At 53.3% G+C, this 22,282-nt stretch overlaps 2 protein-coding genes across 2 annotated transcripts; both read left to right on the top strand.

The window, feature by feature from the left end:
* Positions 1 to 1,596: 1,596 nt before the first annotated feature.
* Positions 1,597 to 8,136, top strand: NCLIV_029700 (conserved hypothetical protein; the record flags this gene model as incomplete). Its single annotated transcript, XM_003883165.1, has 6 exons — positions 1,597 to 1,761; positions 2,270 to 3,836; positions 4,486 to 4,780; positions 5,187 to 5,455; positions 6,072 to 6,262; positions 6,826 to 8,136. The coding sequence occupies 6 exons, from the start codon at positions 1,597 to 1,599 to the stop codon at positions 8,134 to 8,136; spliced, it is 3,798 nt and encodes a 1,265-aa protein (XP_003883214.1).
* Positions 8,137 to 13,792: 5,656 nt separating this feature from the next.
* NCLIV_029710 (conserved hypothetical protein) lies at positions 13,793 to 18,610 on the top strand (the record flags this gene model as incomplete). The annotated part of the gene is made up of 1 exon (XM_003883166.1): positions 13,793 to 18,610. The coding sequence occupies one exon, from the start codon at positions 13,793 to 13,795 to the stop codon at positions 18,608 to 18,610; it is 4,818 nt and encodes a 1,605-aa protein (XP_003883215.1).
* Positions 18,611 to 22,282: the final 3,672 nt, after the last annotated feature.

Raw genomic sequence — 22,282 nt, forward strand, 5'->3', positions numbered from 1 at the left:
TCCGCCTCGCACGGAACATCCGCCTCGCTCACAATTTGACGGTGGCGTGGGCTGTAAAGGAGATGCTTCTCGTTTTAGGAGATCTCTTTGTTTCGCTGCTGACTTCTTCGACACGGAACGCCTGTTTACACTGGTTGGTTGTGAGGAATGAATTGAAACAGACATCGATTTTCCACGCCAGACGCACTCGTGAATCGATCGTCTCCGCAGGTTACCCGGCACCGCGCATGCGCTAGTTGACCCCAGTCTGTTGCCCGGTTCGAGACGAACGACCATCGTTTTCTTTCTCGTTTTTTCCTTGTCATGAGGAACTGGTGCGCAATGCACGAAAGAAGTCCATTTTCTTCTTTCCGTCGATCTTTTCTACTCTGTAAACTCTCCTTTTGCCGGGCTGCAGGTGTTTGTTGCGCGGTTTTCGCCAGACAGCTCGTCGAGCTATTGTCGGATAATTGGTTTTTGACGCTTGATCCACTTGTTTCACAGTCTGCAGTGTGAAGCCTCCCGTTTTCTCCATGAAAACCTTCTTCATATGCGCCCATATCGAACAGCTTCAAAAATCGCGAGAGAGATTTTCCGTGATGCCCAAGCGGTACTTCGAGAGTGACTCGTGCGGATTTGCGTGATGGTGGCCAACAGGCCTGGTTCTTTCGCGCCGACCCCGTCACGGATTTTTATCGCTTGCGTCCACGCAGACACACTTTTTCGAACGTCAAAGAGGAGTCTCCGTTTTCCGGCTTCTCCAGGTCCGTTTTTTGTCGCCCTTGCAAGTCTTGTAATCCGTTTGGCGCTGGCGGGTTTCGCTGCACTCGTTCGTCGCCCGTTCGTGCGAAGCATCCCCGAGCGGTTTCTGAAGCAAGCTGCCTAGTCTTGATGCCGGCATTCAGAGCAGCCAGCCTGCTATCCATATGTCTAAGACTGAGAGACGTTTCTTGACGAGCGGCAGTGACCACGTGGGGTGGAAACGTTTTTTTCGGGGGCGCGGAAGACGAATTCCGAAAGTGCTTTCCCTTGCCCCAGTTTGTTTGTGATCTTTTCTCCTCCTCTTCCCTTCTTTTGTGACAATACAGTACTGTCACGGTGTTCATTTCACTTTGTTGTCGTGCTTGTCTGCTGAGGTCCGAGCGGGGCTCTCCAGCAGCCTCGGGCTCGCGCTTCCAAGCTGTGAGGCTGTTCGTCCCAAACGGCGTCTGCTCTGAGCACAGATCGCCTCGCACTAGTCCACGATCACGGGAGACGTGTGGCCTTCCCTGCCAGCGTCTCGTGTTCGTTTTGCCCATTTATGCAGAAATGTACATGCGTACGTATCCGTATATGTTAGCAGGGATCGGGGTATGCTCAAGTGCAGCTGTTTCCATAGTCCAGCGATGTAGGAATATGAATGTACGTTTTCACATGGGTAGGTTCTTATTCAACAGGATAGAAGAGACAAACTTTCTTTCCTGATTCACCTGCAGGCAGGAATCATGGGAAGGAGGAAAGTTGTAGGCTAGGTTTTTGCGCGTGGAGCGACGGTGTTGCGCACCTTGCATGTCACCTTTTCTGCATAATAACGCGCAGATCACAGCGTTATTTGCTTCGCACAGCCTCACGGCAAACATGTGGTCTTTACTGGGATTCACGGAGGAGACCCCTCCTGCGGAGTCGCCCCAAACCACGGGATCGCCTGACCCGCCGACGCCCGCGGGTCACGACGTCCCACCGACGCCCTCTGCAACAGAGAAAATCGGTCCAGTCATGGCAAGCTCGGCAGCTCCAGAAACCGTAAGCAAACCAGAAAAGGGGGAATGCGCGAGTGCCTTTCCTTCCGCTTCTCGCTCTGCATTCCCCCTCTCGAGACAAAGCTGTATGTCACGGGACATCCCTGGTCTCCTGCCGTAACAGATTGCAAAGGAAGCACGTCTCCTTTCGAAGTAACTTGCGTGGTTTCTTACCGCCCTCGTCCTCTTTCCCGATTCCCGTCCTCTGGTTCCCCTTGCCTTTTTCGAGAGGATGGGGACCAGATGAAATCTGCATCTACCGAGCCTACTTGCAACACCCTTTCCGGCTTCTCCAAGAGACACTATATAGCGCACAGGTAGCACACTGCAACTAACAACGTTTTCTTCGTGAGCGCGGGTCTCGCCCGGTCCCACACACACACATGCGTTTCTCTTCGATTCTAGCCACCGACACGGACGCAGCTTGTGTTCGTATCTCGCGCGGCATCGCGGGGCAAGATTTCCGTGGCTCATTTCGCGACTGTGCTGCCTTTTCCGCTGAATTTCTCCAGAAGACTGATGCGCCTGCGGAAACGCCTCTGGCCACTCCGACGTCTGGTGGATTTTGGTCTCTGTGGGGCGATTCGGCCTCGAGCCAGCCTGCAACGGCGGCAGATGCACAGGCGCTCGCTTCGTCAGCTTCTCCAGAGACAGGAGTCTCTGGAGACGCTCGATCAGAGACTCCTAGCTCGCCTGATGCACCGACGGATGCTTCTGGGGCCGGCGAGTCGGGTCGAGACGAGAAGGAGAAAAAGAAGAAAAAGAAGGAAAAAGTGGAGGGAGACGAGGCAACTGAGAAGAAAAAGAAGAAGGAAAAGGTGGAGGAAGGAGACGAGGCAACTGAGAAGAAAAAGAAGAAGGAAAAGGTGGAGGAAGGAGACGAGGCAACTGAGAAGAAAAAGAAGAAGGAAAAAGTGGAGGAAGGAGACGAGGCAACTGAGAAGAAAAAGAAGAAGGAAAAAGTGGAGGAAGGAGACGAGGCAACTGAGAAGAAAAAGAAGAAAGACGGGAGCGACGGCTCGCCTTCGAAGCCTGTGTCGAGCAGTGATGTTGACTCATTTCGTGCCCGCCTCGAGCAGTTAGACCAGGAGAAGAAGGCGAAGAAGATGGAGGAGAAGAAAAAGAAAGAGGAAGAGAAACGGAGGAGGGAGGATGAGAAGCAAAGGATGATGGCAGAGAAGAAGAAGGCGGAAGAAGAGAAGCAGAAGAGGAAGGAGCGAGAGCGCGAGGAGAAAGAGCGGAAGAAGAAGGAGAAGGAAGCGGCAACGAGGGCCGAGCTCGAGAGGCTAGCGGAGGAGCTGAAGAGAACACAAGAGCTGGCGGAAGCGGTAGAGAAACAGAATGAAGAGCGGAGACACAAGAAAGGCCGCCGATCAGGAGGCAGCAGTTCCGGCGGGTCCTCGTCCCCAGACCGTCTCAGCCAGAGTCGTCGCGAGGTGTCCGAGGAGCGGCGAAAGGCACGGGAAGAGAGAGAGAAGAAGCGCCGAGAAGAGCAAGCCGGACTTGAGGAGCTGCTTCAGTTGACGGAACGCGAGTTGACAGACACCGCTCGCAGTCTGCAGGATTCTATTGAACGGCAGATAAGGGAACGTGAAGAACTGGAAAGACTGCGCCAAGAACAAGCGGATCGAGAGATGGAAATCCGACACCTGGCGCAAGAGGCGGCTAGGGCGCTGGAGGCGCACCAGCACGCCGCGCGCGCAGCTGGTCCTCCTCCGCCTCCTGCTGGTGCGACTATAAAGAAGCAGCCTCCCGGAGGCCCGCCGGGGGGCTCCGCGAAAGGCCCATCGTCCGCTCCAACCGGCTTGCGAGAACGCAGCTTCATGCTGGCGATGCTCAAGCGAGACTTGGTTCCCTCTTTGCCGCCGCCGGAGCCCGTGGAGCCAGCGCGGTTGCCTGCGTCGGCACCTGGGGAGGTTTCCGGCCTAAAAGATTTGTCAGGCAAGAAGGGAAAGGCGCAGCATGGCGACGAGGAGGTTTCCACGGCGAAGCAAAAGGGAGCGGCGACGCTGAAGAAGGCCGGCCATGCACAAGCAGAGGCGGGTTTCACCCAGGGAACCGGGAAAATGCTGTGTCCCAGTAAGGCAGCGGCGGCCTCCAGAATGACAGGAGGAAAGTCGGAAAAGGGAGTGGAAAGAAACAGGAAACGATCAAGGGGGAAACAACCGAGAGAGTGATGAGATGAATGAGGCACCCATCTTCCCCTTTGTGAGCCAACGAAGGCTCTTTAACCGTAACAACGCTTATGAGAGTCGCTGTCTAACCTGGGAGCGAACGAAACTCGTTGGACACGGTTCCCGTCGTAGTGCAGGTGTGGTAGAGGGAGACTTGAACATCCTCATCTGGCTGAATGTGGAGAACGTCCTGGAGACAGATGATCGTTCCGTGGCGCTGTAGCCGCTCGTTTCTCGCATTTGCCTAGCTGGTCTCCTGATACGCCCAAATCAGCCAGGCGTGCCTGATCGATGTTTCTCATTTTGTGGTCCGCTGTGTGTTTCGGTTTCCTCTGTCGTCTCTGGTTTCTCTCTCCCCTGAGTTCTTCCTGTGTGCCCCGCAGTGCATGTGTCGTCCTCGATTCCCCTTTGTTTTCTGTCGCCTGTCCTCACTGCACCTTTCTCTGCCTCCATCTGTTTCCTATCTCCTCTCCGTTCCATCGCCCTCGTTCTCTCACCGCAACCTTCCTGTCCCTCGCTTCTTTTGTGTCTCTTTTCTCGCGCTTCGTCTGCAGCTCTGGCGAAGCGAGAAGACACGGCGGTGAGTGACGAGGAGCTGGAGGCTCAGTGCATTCAACAGCACGTGATTTTTCGAGGCCCGGCCTTCCGCGCCTTCCACGAGTTGGTCAGGGCGACGAAAGAGATCGACCGCCTCAAGCAAGAGGCGGAAGCTGCAGCAAAAGAGAAGGAAGAAGAGATCGGGACCCTGAAAGTTCGGATGGAAAGTCTGTTGGACAGACAAACCAGGACCATCGAAGCGCAGTTCGAGAGGTCTTCGGCGATCCGACATGCTGTGAACATTCTTGACCTGTAGGTTTGACGCGGGGACAGAGGCACGCGGCTCTCGATGGCTTGGTTTTCTTTGTCCCTTCTTCCGCAGTTTTGCTCTCGTTCCGACCATCGGTTAGCGTCGCGTGTAACGCCGTTGTCTCACTCTCTGTTTCGTCTCCGTTTCATGTTTCGCTTCTCCAGCCTTCGCGCTCCGTCCCCTCGGGTTTTCCATGCGTGCGCCGGCTTTCCTGTTGCGCGCCTGCTTCTCCGGGTCCCCACTTCATTTGTCAGTTGCTCATGTAGTCCAAAGGCATGTGGGTTTATTTCTCGCTCTTCCGTTTTCATTTGCTTGGCTTCCCACTCGATTCCTGCCGTTGCACAGCCCTTGCTGGTCCCCACTGCCTGACTGTTGTCCCCCTGCTTGCCTTTCCTACGTGTTCACCAGCCTTTACAAAGCGACCCAATTTCGCAAGAAGACGCTGGTTTTTTCCAAAATGAAAAGAGCTGCCGCAGCTGCAGGCGCACAGGGGACTGCTGCCATAGGGCCTGCAGTCCGCGGTCGACTCGGCAGCTCTGCAAAGTTCACCGGCACAGGCCTGCGCATGCTCTGCGGGGTTCTGCAGCGCCACCTACGAGCTGCGTGGGTGCAGTGGATCCGATACGTGGAGGCGGCGACCAAAGGCGAGCGAGAAGCTTCAGAGGGGATACGCGTGGGTAAGGGAGAAAGAAGAAAACCCCCATGGACCGGTAAATGGCCTCTACAAACCGCGATCCGGCAAGGATACATGCATCGGGGGGCCGGTGAAATGAGCGCGAAACACAACACTACATCCTTCCATAACCGAGATTTACAGTACATCTCTTCAGACAGGGATTGGTACTGCTATCCACAAATACATGGAGATGCACCACTAGGAATATATATATATATATATATATATTTATATCGCGGTCTAGGTATATATATGTGTACATATAAGTAGGGAAATGCGTGTCTCCTCCTCTTTTTGGGCTCTGTCGAAGAATGTGATCGAGAAGACGGATCCTGGCGCTGCCAGGATGCCATGTCTGTTTGGCGGACGCAGGGACACTTGCCACCAAAGCTAAAACGCAATCGCTCAGACAGCAACGCATCAGCAGAGACTGCCCTTGAACACGGAAAACGTTGCGCACAATGTCCAACTGTGGCCACGTCTGTTCTGTCCACGTTGCTGAGTGCGGCTGCGAAAGACCTTTTCTCACAGGTCGCCCAAATTTCTCCGAGGCCCACAAAAGCGCGTGTGAAGCGTTTCCATGGTATACGCTGCCTGTTTCCCGTACGTTGTCGCAGTACAAGATGGAATGACCGCGCAAGCTATCATGGCCTTCCGCGAGATAGAGCAGGAGGCGGATGCGCTGAAGCAATACACCTCCGAAGAAAAGCGAAAGCTGGCCGAGGAGGCAAGACGCCTCGAGCGGTGGCGGCGTCAACTCGCAGCCATGCACGATGCGGTTATTCGCTTACGAGAGAATGAGCCTGAGGTACGTCTTAAAAAGCGCCGGTGTGGTTCTTTTTGCCTTCTGTCGCCTCCATCTCAGCAACAGTGTAGGTCTGTTTTCTGCGACCAGGTACCTCTGTGTAGTAGCTTGAAGACAGTTAGACTACGCAGCTGCTTTTCCTGGGGTCGGCTGAGAAAAGATGGTGCCTTTGCGGTCGATGCTTGTGCCGTGTGATCATGTTTGGGCACAAACAACGTGCCGACTGGCGGGTGAATTAAAAAGCGAACGTGCAAGGACTCGTCTGTTGTCCAGGTGGTTCAAGAGTTCCACAAAGAAGGGCGTGACGCATCGTTAGGGATGCGTCGAGGCTGTATCAGGAATTGGGCATTCAGGACATCGCTGGAGACGTCTTTTCACACATCATAGTTTTCATCCGCCGGTGCCGTTTGACGGCTGTTGCACACGACACCATATCTGCAGGAAGTTGTTTGCTGTTCTCATGGAGCTACGGAGTTCAGGGCCCGTGTCATGCGAGAGTTTGCTCTCGACGGTCTCTGTACGTCTTACCGCCCTGGTACGTGCCGATTTTTTCTGTGGTGTAACAGCGTCAAGATTCCGGGGTAGGAGAAATGAAGGCTCGAGCTGAACGCAGCAGCATGCGGCAGGCATACTCACGGAAGCTGGACCTCATGGAAGAGAAGTTTCAAGCTCCGGATGTGCTAACGCGGCTGAACGCTCTCGTTCACAGTGAAATGCGTCTTCTAGGGTTGCGGGCATCGTACCGGTGGTCGGGCCTTGGTGGGAGCGGGGGTTCTGACCATTTGCGCTTGGACGAAACACCAAACATCGGTCTGTTTAGATCTGTACCTCCTTCCTTTCAAACGCAGAATATGCAACCCGGCAGGCGATTCATGTACAGAGAATCGAGTGGAAGTTGCTCTTCTGAAGAACGTCTTTCCTCGTTTCTTGAGTCGAAAAAAACATCTGATGACGGGTCAAGTCACTATGCACGGGACCATCATTTGCGAGGCCGCCCGAGGCGTCGGCGGCCTTCCCCGGAAGACAGTGGGGACGATTCTACGCCCGCGACGGAGTCGGATACCTCCAGTGTATCGTCACGCTCTAGCGGCTCTACCGCAAGTAGCGGCTCGATCTCGAATGCAGGAAGTCATGGAACCCGTTCCCCATCAAATTCGGAGAAGAACGGCGCCACCGGTGGGCGGTCTCCGTATCGGGAGGATCTCGGCGAGGGCCGAATAAAGGGCCATGCGCGTGAAGCGGGGCAGGCAGTGAAAGAGGAGACGACAAGGCGGAGCGCAGGTGACGGAAAGCGTGGAGAGCGGGACGAAGAACGAGAGAAACCGCCTGGAACCGCGACGGAGACGCATGATTCTGTCCCTGTGGCAGGCAAGATGGACCTTCAAAGAATGCCTAGCGCTGTAAAAGCACCGAGGAGCGGGCCGTCAAGCACTGGAGAACCTGCGAGCAAAGCGGTGAGCTCAACCAAAGGAACATCACACGCGTGCCGCATAGTGAAAACGAAACCGAAACCGCCGCCTCCCTCTAGCGCCTCTGGGGTTACCGCGGGTTTAGGAGCCCAGCAAAGACAAATTCAGACGGCAGACAGCTTGGAGATGAGTCAGGACGGTTCTGCGGGAAAAAACCCATCCACGCTTAGCACACGCTCTGGAGAAGAGCCAGAGGGGAAAGGTTCACCGGCCAGGTCAAAAATCATTTTTGCAGACGTAAAGGATACACACGCAGCTACAAAAGCCAAGTCCGCTATTGAGGCAAAGATGCAGATGGAGAGAGACAAGAAACGAACTGCAACCATCGTTGTTGGCTCTGGCCCACCAAACCTGGTGCCGAAGACACTAGTGAACGTGACAGGCAGCAAACCAAACCCCAAGCAATAGATGCTCACGTGTGGGCGTCGGGCAACAGAGGCCATCTGTTTTTAAGACGGCATGGCGGACTAGCCACGGGGAACTACCATGCAGAGGCGGTACAATATCTGTTCTGGAAACAAGCGGTAGCCGCTCTCATTTAACTATATATATATATATATATATATATATATATCTGTTTTGGGAGCGAGCTGATGTGAGAAATGGCAAGCTAATGGAAGGTGGGGGGGGGGGGGGCGGGGGGGGAGAAAGTGCGGGCGCCGGTTTTACTGCTTCGCGAAGGTTCGAGGTGGAGCAAAGAAGTTAACTGCGTAAGTGCGTATGTGTTCAATCTCTTTTTTTTTGTCTGCGTACACCGTAATCAATGATACTTTTCTCATCTAACGACCGCACACACAACACAACAGATGTTGCAGGTGTCGACTGCGTGAGAAAAGAGGCATGTAGGTCGAGCTTCCAGCCTCTTGCTTTCAGTGGCTTCTCCAGTTTCGACGATGTCACGTGCTGCCGAGACCACCAACAGGCACCAAGACTCCCATGCGGTCTAACCTTGTTTTGGTTTCTGAAAGGTTCAGAAACTCCAGGGCACACCGAAGAGCCTCTCCTCAGCCAAGGGTTTTCTCACTTTCCTTCTCTATTAGCGGCATGCGGTACTAAGATAATGGGTCCACAACAACGTGGCTTGGGTGGCCCCAGCATAGCTACACTTTCTGCACTCTTCCTGAATGGCAGGTCATCGAAATCGGGTGTTTGCCGTGAGCGCAAGTGATTAATCGAACATGTCCAAAGTTGGAAGAGAGCGTAGCTCATGTACTGCGTTTCGGCAATGGCTTGGAGCCTTAAGAAGCAAAGAACGCAGTTCCGTGGGTAAGTGATGTCGCAGTAGAAGTCTGCAAGGGACAGAAGCCTAGTGAATACTCAAGAAGACGTGAGATAAAGGAAGGAGTCATTCTTGCTTACCGCGTCTACTCTGCTGGCCAAGAAAGTGGAAAACTGCATGTGTACACGAACGATTGACCAGGAGCTAACCATGTGCGGTCCTGGAGCCATGTGCACAAGTTCCTCTACGTTTTCACAGCTCACCAAACTAGCCAAGTGGAGCTGGAAGAATGCGTCATAATCAGTCTTATGACCGCAGACCAAGGTAGATTTCCGTTTCTTTTCAGAGCCTCTCTTCACCAGTGTGCCTCACTTGTTTTGGTTTATGCGTGAAAGGAGAACGCCCAGGTTTGACGTGGTGCCCGAAACGGCCCTGCCGTTCGAAAGAACTTTTTAAACGCGAAGTGTTCCGTGTTCTCTCGGTTCTGCCCGCCTTCCGCTTGCCCTCTCGTCCCTCACTAACCCGAGAAAGAAAAAACCATACGACGCACGAGGGTGCGGCACAAATTGCGTTTTCATGACATACTGAACTCCATCCTTCCAAACGCGTTTTCACCCACTTCTCTACCATCTGTACCTTTATTTGTTCTACACCCGAGAGAACGCTCATGCAGGCACCCCAGAGTCATGAGACTTCCCAGCTAGCCTGGGCTGTCCTTCTCTACATCTTTCCGTTCTTTCTGAAAACCATTCTGGAAATTTGTCCCTCTTGATGAGGTGTGTGCTGCATTTTATCATCCCGTATCAACGCACGCTAGAAGTCATCTCCATGGCACGTGAATGGTAGCCGTGAACTGAGCACTGTCTCTCCTGGGCTCAACCAGTGTTCTCAGCACAGCGCCGCTGCTTTACGGTGAAGGAAGCCGGATTCACCCGCTCTACTTTACCGCATGGACTTCCGTTTGCCTCTCAAAGTGACCTGCCCGCCACTATTCTCCAACTGGGGCGTTTCCCCTTCTTGTCCTCGTCTTCTGCTCCGGCGTGGACGCGTGCCGTAGAAAACAACGCCCACTCCCACCGCCAAGAAAGGGTTACAACGAATTGCAGCGACGGTTTTACAGGTACTGCTACTTTTAAAATCACAGAATAAGACGAGAAAAACTCATAGTTGTTGTTTCAGAGAAAACTGAATATGCGTTGGACGTGCTGGAACGCCCCTGAAGAGGAAAGAACTCGAATGCGAATTGGGGCAATTATTTCCTAAGGCAGACAATTTGTTGTCTGCGGACGACGACATCGCCGGAGACTGTCGCCTGCGCGTGTCTCTTGCGCGTCGCTCAAGGACGTCGGCAGCCCTTTATCTCTATCTCAAGAAGACATAGGATCACATTTCGTTTCTCTGGTTTGACCACGGGGTGAACACCGAATTTGCATGAATACAGATCTTCATACGCACCTCAATGGACGTACGAGACGTACACAGCTATGTTTGTGTCAGGAATGCCGGAATATAATATATATATATATATATATATATATCGTGCACCTGTGTATGCACACGCAGACGAATATGCGTATATATACTTGCACATTTGCACACCCAATACGAAAATTAAGTAAATTTGTATATCTGTACGCAGGGTGATAGTCTTTTCATTGTTGTCGATAGCGATGTTCGACTATGTACGCGTGACGTTACAGGTTTCAAAGGTGATGCAAGACGATGAGGGTGTTACCGCGTGGTCTAGTGTGTGTCAGGTTGTTATTTACACTGGAACGGACGCAACAGACTGGAAGTGGGGCAACAGACAGAATACAAGGCAAACAGCCAAGCTTTCCATTTTTCTTTGTCGAAGAGCTTCCCTCGCAAACGCGATTACCGTTCTTGACTTCCCCGCGTTTCTTCAGTTTCACCTTCCCGGCTGCGTTGTCTATGTGGTCCTGAGCGCGTTTTTGAACTCTGAACCGTGTCGTGTGTGTATACGCGTGTACAACACGCCAGTCGCTCCCTCGCTGAGTTGCTCGGCGATAATATTCATCTTCTCTTCAGGCGTCCTTTCCTCTCTCGGGGGTCATCAGTCTTTTTCATTGGCACGGCTGTGAAGATTTCATAACAAAGAAACTGTTCATATCAATCGTCCCCCGCGAAGAAGCCGCTTGGTAAGCGGCTAGAGTCACCGCGTTCTGTTGCGGTTGACGCGTTAGCACAAGCAGAAACCGCGGGTCTGCACCCAGTTATATACCTCTAGAGGATGGCGGGAGAATGAGTACAACTAGGGAGAAAAGATCTTCAAGGAGACCGTGTCATTTGTTACAGCTCACCTTAACTCTTACTCCATTGTGCTGCCTTCTCTTCAGAAGAATCCGGGACCCCTTGCAGAAGTTAAATCGGTACCTCGAGCGTCTTCCTCTCTGTCTTCTTTTCTTCCTCTGCCTCATCCTTCCGCGTCTTCCTCCTGTCCTTCTCACAGTCTCTTTACCCGCGTGTGCTTTTCCCTTCCTCTTGCTTCATCGTCCTCTTGGGCAACCCCTGGAGGTTACCCGAAGTTTTCTAGGGTTTTCCAAGGGCGCAAGCAAGCAGGGGGTGACGCATGCGACTGTTTTCTACCATCATCCAGAATTTGAAGACAAAACCTTGAGAAATATCGGCAGAAGCCTTGAGTATACAGTCTGGCCGTCAGACGTCTCACTCAATCAACCACGTATAACTGCATATGCGCCCACCTACAGACACTGTATAGGCATCCATAAATTCCTTTCGTTCATTGGGAATTACATATGAATATACGGAAGCGCATTTCGGCGTGTATGCATATGAGTGTGTCTAGTTTTCGACTTGGCGGATCTGTTGACCAAGACAGAACAGAGAAAGGGCCCTTGGCTTGTGGGTGAGCCAGTCAACGATGGAGCTCAACAAAGTCGCCACCTTCTTATCGGGAACCTTTTCATGGATATCGAGTTCTGCTCAGCTCGCCTCCGGTGAGGACCTATTTCTCATTTATCTCCACATTAATAGGCACATCGACTGTTGCATTTCTGCGTACACACGATGTATTTTCATATATACACGAAGTAGTAGATGCCGATTTCGGTATGTAAGGGAGAAAGCGCTGGATTTCGTCTGTTAGCCTAGTCTCCATTGATTCGGGTACTCGGAGGCTAAAAGAGGCGGTTCGCGTTGCGCATGTTCCGCGAGGAACTACGTGCATACAAATATATGCATGCTAAAAGCATGCATGGAAACGTTCGTGCATATTTCTGATATGTACACGTGTGCTTACGAACACGAAACGTGTCGTTTATACGTATGTATATATGTCTGTATATGATGCGTGGGGACGAACAGCCTTGTGTTCAAGGCAGATGTTGCGCTGTGTTGCATGTATCCGCTTCTAAATACCTGTGTTTTTTCCCTTTGTAATTTGGGTCTCAGGTGCGACGCAGCTTTCTTCTCGCATTGGTCAACTTCTTTCCCGTAACTCGAGCCACGGTAGGAGCCCTCCTTCTCAACTACCGTTTACGATCTCATCAGTTACGGAAATTCTTGTTTTGAATGCTTTTCGTAATCCGCACTTTTGTCTTATACAGAACGGGACTTCCGTAGTGGCCTGTAGCTGTGGTATTACTCCGCGCGGACCTTCCTACAGATTGAGAATGTCTTTCTACTGTATATTCATGTATGCGCACATAAATATATATATATATGCATATGTGCGCATAAACATAAAGCATAAGTCAAGACAAGAGGGGTGTTGTGGTGTATGAATGGCACCACGATGTTGTCTGTGTACTCGTCGCTGTTGGCATTCTTTTCTCTATTCCAACTTTATCAGGTCTCACAGTGCCGGAGCAGAGAGTGCTTCTCGTTATCGAGCGACAGATTGATAGTATCATTCACCCACTTCAGTACTGCGTCTTTTGGGCGCGCCATCGCTACTCAGCAATTCACTCGACTGTTCACCACGTTCAGGAAATTCTTCTTTCTGTCTGCACCTTCATTCAAGTAAGACAACACGTTGCCTATATCCGTCTACGAAAGAGAAGGTGCTGCCCATTTATTTCCTTGTCTACATATTACAACCAGAATACGAAAATCCTTTGTGGTGCAGAACGTGTATCCCCGCATGAGATTTCCGGTTGCGCCTTTGCTAGATTATTTCCTGAAGAGTACCGGCCTTCTCTAGCCTGGCATCTGTTGACGGGAGGCTGGCTGAATCGGCGTCCGCCCCCACCCTTTTTGTTGCCTTCCCTTTTTCTCTTTCTGTCCACTTCCAACTTTCTGCAGCCGTTTCTCGATGGCTCGGTGCACCAGCATTCGGCGAGTGAGGGCCCAGCCGTAACGCGTGCTTTCACGAGCCCCCATGTCGCGTTTGTTCGCCACGGAGCAACCGGACCAGTGTCAAGCACCGGGGTTTCTGTTTCCTGTGCTACTGGAGGACGCGGTCAGGTGTATGAGGACCTTCTTTACTGCAGCAGTGAGCTCACTATCGCCTACGCTCTCCTGAATACAGCTCTCAATTTCATTCACTTCGCCGGGAGGTCCTGTCCGTCGTGTCTCGAGAGAGAGGCGGTTGGCTACCATCTAGAGAGATCTCGAGAATCGCAGCTCCCTTTCTCAGCGAGGGACGAAGATGCCCAAAGGCGACTGTTGTCCTCGGACACTGCGTCTGTATACAACCCGAGCACGAGGGAAATAAACTGGAGCCACGCACACAGCGCCCAGACGTGGTACTGTGATGAGAGAGATCCCTGGTCTCGTTCTGAGCCAGCAACAGCGTTCCGCAGTGACGTTGGGGGCGACGCTGGCAAAAACACAGCTGCTGAGACAAACGGGAGGCTTAATGCGATGAAGCAGTCACCTTCTCCCCGACAAGCTTATGCGGGCGCACACGGCCCTTTTTTTCCCGATGCCAGTAACTCCTCATCTGAACGCGTCCGAGATACTCCCTGCGTGGGGGGGTATGCTCGCAGTACAGGGACGTGTGATTCCCCCACGTACTTCTGTGACCAAAGGAAGGCCTCTTCTTCCCCATGGCCTCCCTTTTTGGGGTCCGTGGCAGGTGTCTCCCGGCCCCTGCCACACACGCGTTTCTCCCCCGCAGCCCTTTTGCGGGCCAGTCGGAAGTTGCAGGAGGCACATCTGGCGAATCAGCGCGGCGGGGACTTGTGCATGAGTATTGGTCGCTTATATTTTCGCGTCATTACTCAGACTCTTCTTCCGTCTTCGCTTCTTCACCACCCGTATTCTCGACCTGAAGGCCCTTCGTTTTCTGTCGCTTCTTCCTCTGCATGTTTTACCGGCGTCCCCCGTCAGAATGCCAGCCACCGTAGTCAGACCTGTGCTGCGCCATACACGGAAGGGACGGTCCACCATCTGGATGCGCAGGACAAAGATCCCGCGGATCTTGAGCGGTTTTACTTGCTTCCTGGGTCCTGTGATTCTGGACGGCCCGAAGGTTCGCGACAGTTATCCTACCCTCCACCTGCCTATCCAGGTATGTTTCTAGGCAACGGCTTCTCGAGAAGTCGCGATGGCACCTTCATGCAGAGATGTCACTTTGGCGGTGCTGACGGACCCTACTCCTCCAACGGCTATCAGGGCACCACGGGGGCCCTGGGACCAGCGGGGTTCGTGGGGTCAGATGGGGGACCTGAGAGCCCCCTGGCCCCTCGCCAGTGGGTTACCGGCAGCATCAGCGACTGGAACCTGCTCCACCCGGTGGCCCTTCTGCGTATTGTGAAGAACGCGAGTGAGCGGAGACCGTTTCGCGCTGGTGTTGCAGGCCCCTGGCTGGGCGCAGGTGGTTCCCGACGACCTGACGCCGCCGGAAGGACCACGTCCTTGTGTGTAGAGTCTCTCCAACTCCCCGAAAAGAGTGCAGCATCTTGCCCCTCGGGCTCAGGAACAGGAGTGACGGGCCAGTGGGGCGAGACGTCATTCCTGCCTAGTGGGCCGCCCTCGGGTGCCTTTTCTCACTTTGGCGCCAGCGCATCCAGCGGTGCAGCTCCTGGAGGCCTGACGAACGAGGGCAGAGCCAGGGCTCCTGGGGGGCCCCGTCCATGTATCCGTGTGTCGGAGACGGGGGGAAGAGGACCCGGGGAGTTGTCCTCGGGGGCCTCTTGTGAGGGCCGAGCAGGGTCGTGGAGCTTCCTTACTGGCGTGGAACGCGCAGGGCCGATGGCAGACGCGAAGACAGCGAGGCGACTGGATGGGGACAGCTCTAATGGAGAAGGCTTTCTGTACGGATTCAGCGTGTCTATGGGCATGTATCGAGCGGATGACGATACAGGTCATGACCCAGACATCGTCTACGTCCCAGATCCAGAACAAATCGACGAGGCTCTACTCGGTTTGCCGACATCGAAAATGGGAGACGCAACCTCACGCCACACAGTGGCGTCTCCCTGTTTGCAAGCAGACTCCGTGGAAAGCCTCCAGGTGAATTCTGCCGTCTATGGGGCAGGGGGGAAAGACCGGAGTCACTGTGATTCAGGGGTACATACCGAGTGCGAGCGTCGCCCGCTCCGTGTGTGCATGCAGAATAAAATGCCTCGCCAAGCAAAACAATTTGGAAGGAGAGAGACAGAGCTTGGATGGCCCGACGCTTCCAGTGAGCCCACCTCCTCTGCATTGGTTGGAGCTTACCCGGAGCCGGAGGAAGATTCCGATAAGAAGGGAGACAGCCACGTGATGGACGAGTCTCGAAGAGGTTCGAGCGTCGCGGTGTCTGGGTCTCTGACGCACGAAGTTGGAAGCAACGGCGAGTGGGAGCCGGTGAGGCAGCGACCGCTGGGACAGGAACCCAGATGCACGGGGGGCAGGGCCTCGGGCCTGGAGGAAACAGCCTTTCCGTCAAGGATTGGCAACGGAAATCAGGTTCTTTCCGCTCCACTAGGCTGTCAGACAAACGACAGTGCTCCGCCTTCTCGTCCACAAAGCAGTACAAAAGAAACGTTCAGGTCACTTGACCAATCTTCCGGGCCTCCACTCTTGGAGTTGCATATCACCGGCGAAGGCCATCATTCTTCCGCTGCTTCTAGCCTCGCCCCCGAAGCCTGTCGAGGCAGCATGACCCCCACTGCGAGAGAGTGGCACGATGAGACGAAAACGCCTCCAGAACTTCAATCTGCAGCTCTCTCCGGTAGGGGTACACAGCCTGCCTCGCTGTACCCTCAACCGCAGGAGCCGTTCACTCGGAATGGGCAAATTAGTCACGCTCAGCTTGCGAGAAGCAGAGTGTCGCCCTCCTCTCCCGTCAGAGGGTTGACTGGAAAGGAGAGAGAGGCCCCTTCGAGCCCTTACTCTCTTCGTTCTCTCCCTGATGCAAGCTCTTCCCCCTGCTGGCCAACTGACAGTCGGTCCGATGCATGTCTCGTGGATGCTGATCGGTCACACCACGTCTCGGCGCGTGCTAGCGGGGGAAACCAAGCGCTGGATATGCGCGAGTGTGGGCGCTGTCCTGGGAAGCCTTGCGAGGAGGATTTCCGCGTCCTGCCCAGTCCCCTGTTCTCTTTTCCTCCTCTCCCGCTTTCTCGAAAAATGCCGGTTTTCATTCCCCCTGCGTTGGCTGCAGCAATATCCTGTCGCCGCCTAAGTTTCCCAACGACTGTGTGTCTCGGAGCGCGTCTCACGTATCAATCTCGACTGGGCCTCCCCATGCCAGCCGCTCTTCCTCTGCTACCCGCAGAGAATCCAGCACGAAGCACACGAGGTGTGACTAGCAACACCCCTAGAACGAGTAAACCTTTGGGCTACGGCCAACGACCTCTTGCGCCGAGGCACTTTGCTCCTGCCCCAGATTTGCCTTGCATGCTGTGGGCCTGGACGTTCCCTGCAGCTCACGCGGTGCCTTTACGGGCCACGGGGCTCCTGCCTCAGCTTCAGCAGCGTGCGGCGTACCTCAGGCATCACCACACGATCCAGGCTTCTCAGTGTTATCCGGTAAAATACGAGCCCGGAATGTGTGCAGCGAATCTCGGGAGGTCCTCTTCCCATAACTGGGAGGAGCAACAGACAAGCAGTTGCCTATTTGCTCAGCCGGTAAGCAGTGGTGAAGTTCCAGCGGCACTGGGAGGGGAAACAGTGCCAGAGGGCGTGGAAAAGCTGAGTGGCCAGAGGGGGGGAAGAACCAGAAGCGAAGCGGACGAAGGCTTTTCCATGGAGCGAAGAAGGGACGAAGAACGGCGCAGACGTGGAGGACGTGCAACTCCAAACGAGGAACAGAAGGAGTATGATTGTGGCCGTGTTGGGATGGAGAAGGATGGTAACAAGGATGGCGTAAATACAACACATGGCGGCTATGAGAATGCGCTATCAGGGGAGAGAGGAGCAAATCCAGCAGGGGGAATGCCGTGGGAAGACGAGTGCTGTGGAGACTTGTGTAACTCCTCGAGAGGCGGCAGACGATTCATACACACAGAGGACGAAGGAAGCCACTTGGCGGATACGGGCAACTCTTCGAGAAGACACAGTAGAGACAGCCATTCGAGAGATGGAGAAGGGACGGAAATCAGCTTGTCGCAGCTGTCCCCCTGTCCACCTTCATCGCCGAGGCCATTCCAAGCCAGTGAAGTCTCAGGAAGTAGCGGACAGCAACACAACGGAAGCGATATCGATGGATGCTCCCCTTCAAAGAATGTAGAATCGGCAGCAGCTAGTTACAGTGCGTTTTCTTCCGTTTCTTCTCCCCCTGGTGGAACGGATACCCCGTTAAGGTCGAAGAACAGGAAAGGAAAGAAGAAGAAACACCGACAGAAAAAGACCGAGCTGGTGTCTGACGATATGTCGACGCCTCCGAGGGGCAGCGATCCGGAGCCAATAATCTTCCAGTCTGCCGTGCATTCCGTGGGAAACATAGACGCAGAAACAGAGGATACCCGCGATGTTGTGCGCAAACGTGCGTCGAGTGAGGAAAGACAAGGAATTACTGCTGCAGAGCACCTGGACGAATATAGCGACTGCCCGGAAAGCACGGCAACGCAACCACCGTCACTGTTTTTGGGCGAGTCAAGCGTATGTACACCACAGGAATCGCGAAAAGGAAGAAGAGAACCTGCAATACCATTGGTTTCACCAGGAGACGACGCCAGAGATGTGTTCCCATCTTCTGCAAACGCTTGCTGCGGAAAGGAAGTTACGATTACCTTCTCGGGCTCCGCCGCTGGAGAACGGGTGCGCACAGCAGACAGAAACTGTACAGCAGGCCTCATAACCTCCGTCGGACCCGGTGCCTTTTCTGCTAGTGAAAATGCACAGGGAACAGATAAGGGAAAGCAAGAGGAAGCGATGAGGGGGAGCGGTGGGCATGGGCACGGCTGCGGATCAAAAAACCTCTCTCAAAACAATTCATCCTCTGTCACTCCCAGTGAGTGTCCCGCACGGGAAGACGAAGGTCGACACGCCTACCGGTCCCCAAATGCGCATGTATCGCAAATGCATCGCGACCCAGTGTGTCCCAGCCATGAAAGAATGATGAGAGCTACAAGCCATAATAGGCAGCATGAAGCAGTCTTTCCAGGAGAGCACAGTCCTCCCAATATACCGGTGCCTGACCTACCTGAGTTCAATAGTGATACCCTCGTCCAACAACGATTCCTTGTTCACTACGCCTTCCTCTTCGACCCGGGGGCGCTGGACTCTGATCAGCACTCGATCGGTAGGTGAAACAATAAACGGCACTTGAGAAAATAGTACAGGGGAAAACGCCAGGAAACCGGCGAGGCACCGTTTTCACTGTCCGTCGCCCGCGTCGTTCACCTATTGCACATCAGGTTAACAGACGTTCGAGGATGGTGCATCACGCGTTACGCATTTCTTCTTTGCAGCAGACATCCGTAGTATGGGTGGATGTAGACGACCCAGTTCCTACCACCGTCCTGCCGCTACGTGTCTGTGCTCTTTCATTGCTGTACAAAAGCTGAATGGGGGTTGTATCTCGAAAAACTCCAGAGATCCTACATGATAAAAAACTTCCACATGTCCAGTTGAAATCTTCCTGCCTCCTTAATTCATCGTATGTTAATGTTCCCCGTCTCGCCGGCACTCCTGTGCAGTGATTCAGGCTCCCCAACGCGTGCGTGTTTTCGTTTGTTGCACCATGGAAAAACGTACCATATATAAATATACTTACGTTTGTGCATATTCTTTCGCAGTCTTCGCGCAAATCGAAGTGGGCTCTCTATTATGTAAGCATACATGCCTATGTGTATGTATTCTGTTTTTTGACGAGACACGGTCTTCGTTTTTTCCCTGTTTTCCGTTGCAGCTCACTCAGGGACAACCAACACACGCCGCCATGGCCGCGATGGCTTGGGCGGAATGGGGAGCAGTGCGGATCAACTCTCGGCTCTAGAGTTTCTGTATTTTGCTCGTTTGTGCGTGATCGACGGAGGCCTACAGACGAACGATGATGGAAGCGGTGAAAACATCGGAGGTTTGACAGCAGGCGAATTGGGAAGCGGTCGTCTCCAAGCCGGACACACAGAAGCCACTGATGAACTGCTCTCAGAACTACTCAAAAATGTCTTTCTCGACGCAAACTATTGAACACGGATATGCGTACATACGTATGGTTGTTGCTGCATATGCGTATATCAATAGTTGTTCCTACACAACTATATATATATATATATATATAGGTATATATACGAATTGATGTACATGCACAGTTTTCCAGTTTATGTAAGTTGAAATGTATGTATGTGCGCATATGTAGCTCTAGGCGACTCTGTTTGTATTTATACAAATATGTGTATATACACATAGATCTGTGAGTGCGGACATACGCTTGTTGTGTGCTTTCTGTGCTGCTTCGTGAATTTGAAAGTAAAGGTTGGAGACGGTGGGGAACAATAACTCTCAAATGAGCAAGTGTGTGGCGATGGAACACAGCCGTGTCACGTCCTGCGTCCGGACAACGTCAGTGGAAGGATGGAAGAGCGGAATGTGCATCGTTACATGTCGCATTTTTTGCCGCCGAGAAGCGCCATATGCAGGACTCTCTAGTATGCGGCTTGCGCCGTGATGCGAACCCCACGCCGGAGGTGAGCCGAGGCGTTCCTTTTCGCTCCCTTCAAAATCGAGTATGAAACCATGATACCTATTCTGTTCACATATATATACACGCACACATTCATATAACTAAACACTTTTTTTCATGCACTATCCCCACAAGTCGGTGTATGCTTACACCACCACGGCAAGTGATAATGGGAAGACAGAAGCCCTACAACTGTTTCGGCTACATGCCGTCCACTGGTGCAGACACCCTTGTGCCGAACCTGACGATCCCACCAGGCCTCCTCCAAGGAGCACCTTTTTTTGCCGTTGTCCTGCGTGTTAACTTTACGAAATTCGTTGATTCGTGCCCTACTTCCCGCCCCCACATCACTTTGCCCGTTAATAGTAATTTCTTTATACGTGCCTCTTTTCCAGCCCACCTTCTACAAGCGTAGACCATTCCTCTGAGTACCTAGACGAAAACTGTTCGAACAAGAGAAGACGCTGCGGCTTCTACTCCGGTGCGTGGGATTGAGCGAAGCCCCACGACTCCATGGTACACTCGTCACCTCTTGTAACTCTCTTTTGGCATAGCAAAGGGAATTGACACCTTCCCTGACGTCAGAGGCTTTACGGTCGCTCCCCTCCCACGACGGTCGGCTCCCACGATCGGATAGTTTACTTATTTCGAGAGGCAAAACGAGCATAATAGGACACAACGGAGTCCATTTCCACGCCGTGAAGCTCGACAAACCGTCGCTACATATATATATATATATATATATACATACATATGTATATATATATATATATATGCATGCCTATGTGTTTATGTCGGTTTCCATTTCAGAGGCTGACTCGGGACGAAGCCAAATGCAAGGTGTGAGAAAAGCGCTTGATCTTTTTCATTTCGTCGTTGAGCCAACCACTCTTTGTCCATCAGTCGTCCCTTCTCTCTGAAGAGCTGTGCTCTGTAAAACAACACAGCCGATGGAAAAGTTCGCGGTTCTGTAGTCTACGTGCACTGCTGCCCATCACCCGCTTCTACATCACCGGTCCCACATTTTCTGAGACATCTCTGCTTTAGGACAGGAAGAAATCCCCCTTGATATGTTTCTTCTACAGAAAAAAACCCCTATTTGTCACTCGATTCTCTGCCCGAGGCTTGCGGCGTCTCTCTCGGAGCTCCTCCCCGCCCGGCGACGAACTGCCCCCGGGGTGTATTGACAGGCAGGACGAGCATCGGCAGCTAAAACTGCAGAATCGGTCTTCCGACGGTCGTCCAGCGCCTCAATTTGTGGCAGGGAAAACTGAAACCGTAAATGGCCTCCCGAATGGGGAATCGGCATCTCTCGCAGGGGCGTCGCCGTCCCGCTTGTCGAAAGTGAGACTTGTTGCCGGTTCCAGAATCCGGTGTATCTACAGCACAGTTGGGCCGTCCAGATTGCCGCACCGAAGGGGTGCGCAATTATTCTCTGAGGAACGTGTGGTGGTTCCTCTAACGAGACTTTGCGAATATCCACACGCGTGCAGGTTTCTACCCCACCTGCTGCGCCTGTGAAAGAGCGGCGTTTGCTGGGGCCCACCCTATTTTTTTGCGGGACTTTTTCTCAGGTGACGCGGCTTCGAGAGAGGCGTCAGCTGAAACACCCATGCGCGCGCGCACTTCTCGTTGCGCACTGGGGAAAAACAGCCTTCTCCCCCCCGTACAGAGAGACTAGAGGTTACCCCGTCTCTGGGCTCCGAATGCGGACACCAAGACGTGGACACCGTGGATTCTTGAGGGTGTGAAAAAGGAGAGCGTCACTCTTCTTTCGCGAAGGTGGAATCGTCGCCTTTCTCTGGTTCTGTGGACTTGTGTGTTTTCCCCTCTGTTTGTGGCCGTACGTTTTCGTGGGGGGTCCACGTGGTGAACCGAGTCCATGCGTTTGTAAATCGTTTCACAATCGTCGTGCGTTTGCGCAAGAGGCCCCACTCTCAGTCTCAGCCTCTGCTTGGTTCAGCTTCTGTGCGAATAAACAGGGCGCGTAGCGACATTCACGAATCTCTCTGACCCGAATTTCTCGACCACCTTCTGCCCGCGATTCCCCGTTTCAAGTAGGTTTTCCCGTCTTTTCGCCAAAAACCTGTCCCTCCCTTCACCCTCCGTTTACAACCCGCTGCTTCTGCACTTTTTCTGCGATTTCGCCGCTCAAAATCCGGCGCAGTCACGGCCCTTCCTCTGGTCGTCCCAAAACCGAGAGTACGGGGACGCCGAAACCGTCCTTACCGATGAACAAAAACCGTGCATGTTTTGACTAGAGACAACCTCTGGGGAGACGGGGTCCCCCTCGGCGT

The sequence above is a fragment of the Neospora caninum genome, chromosome VIIb (genome assembly GCF_000208865.1).
Source record: "Neospora caninum Liverpool complete genome, chromosome VIIb".
NCBI classification, from domain to species: Eukaryota; Apicomplexa; class Conoidasida; order Eucoccidiorida; family Sarcocystidae; genus Neospora; species Neospora caninum.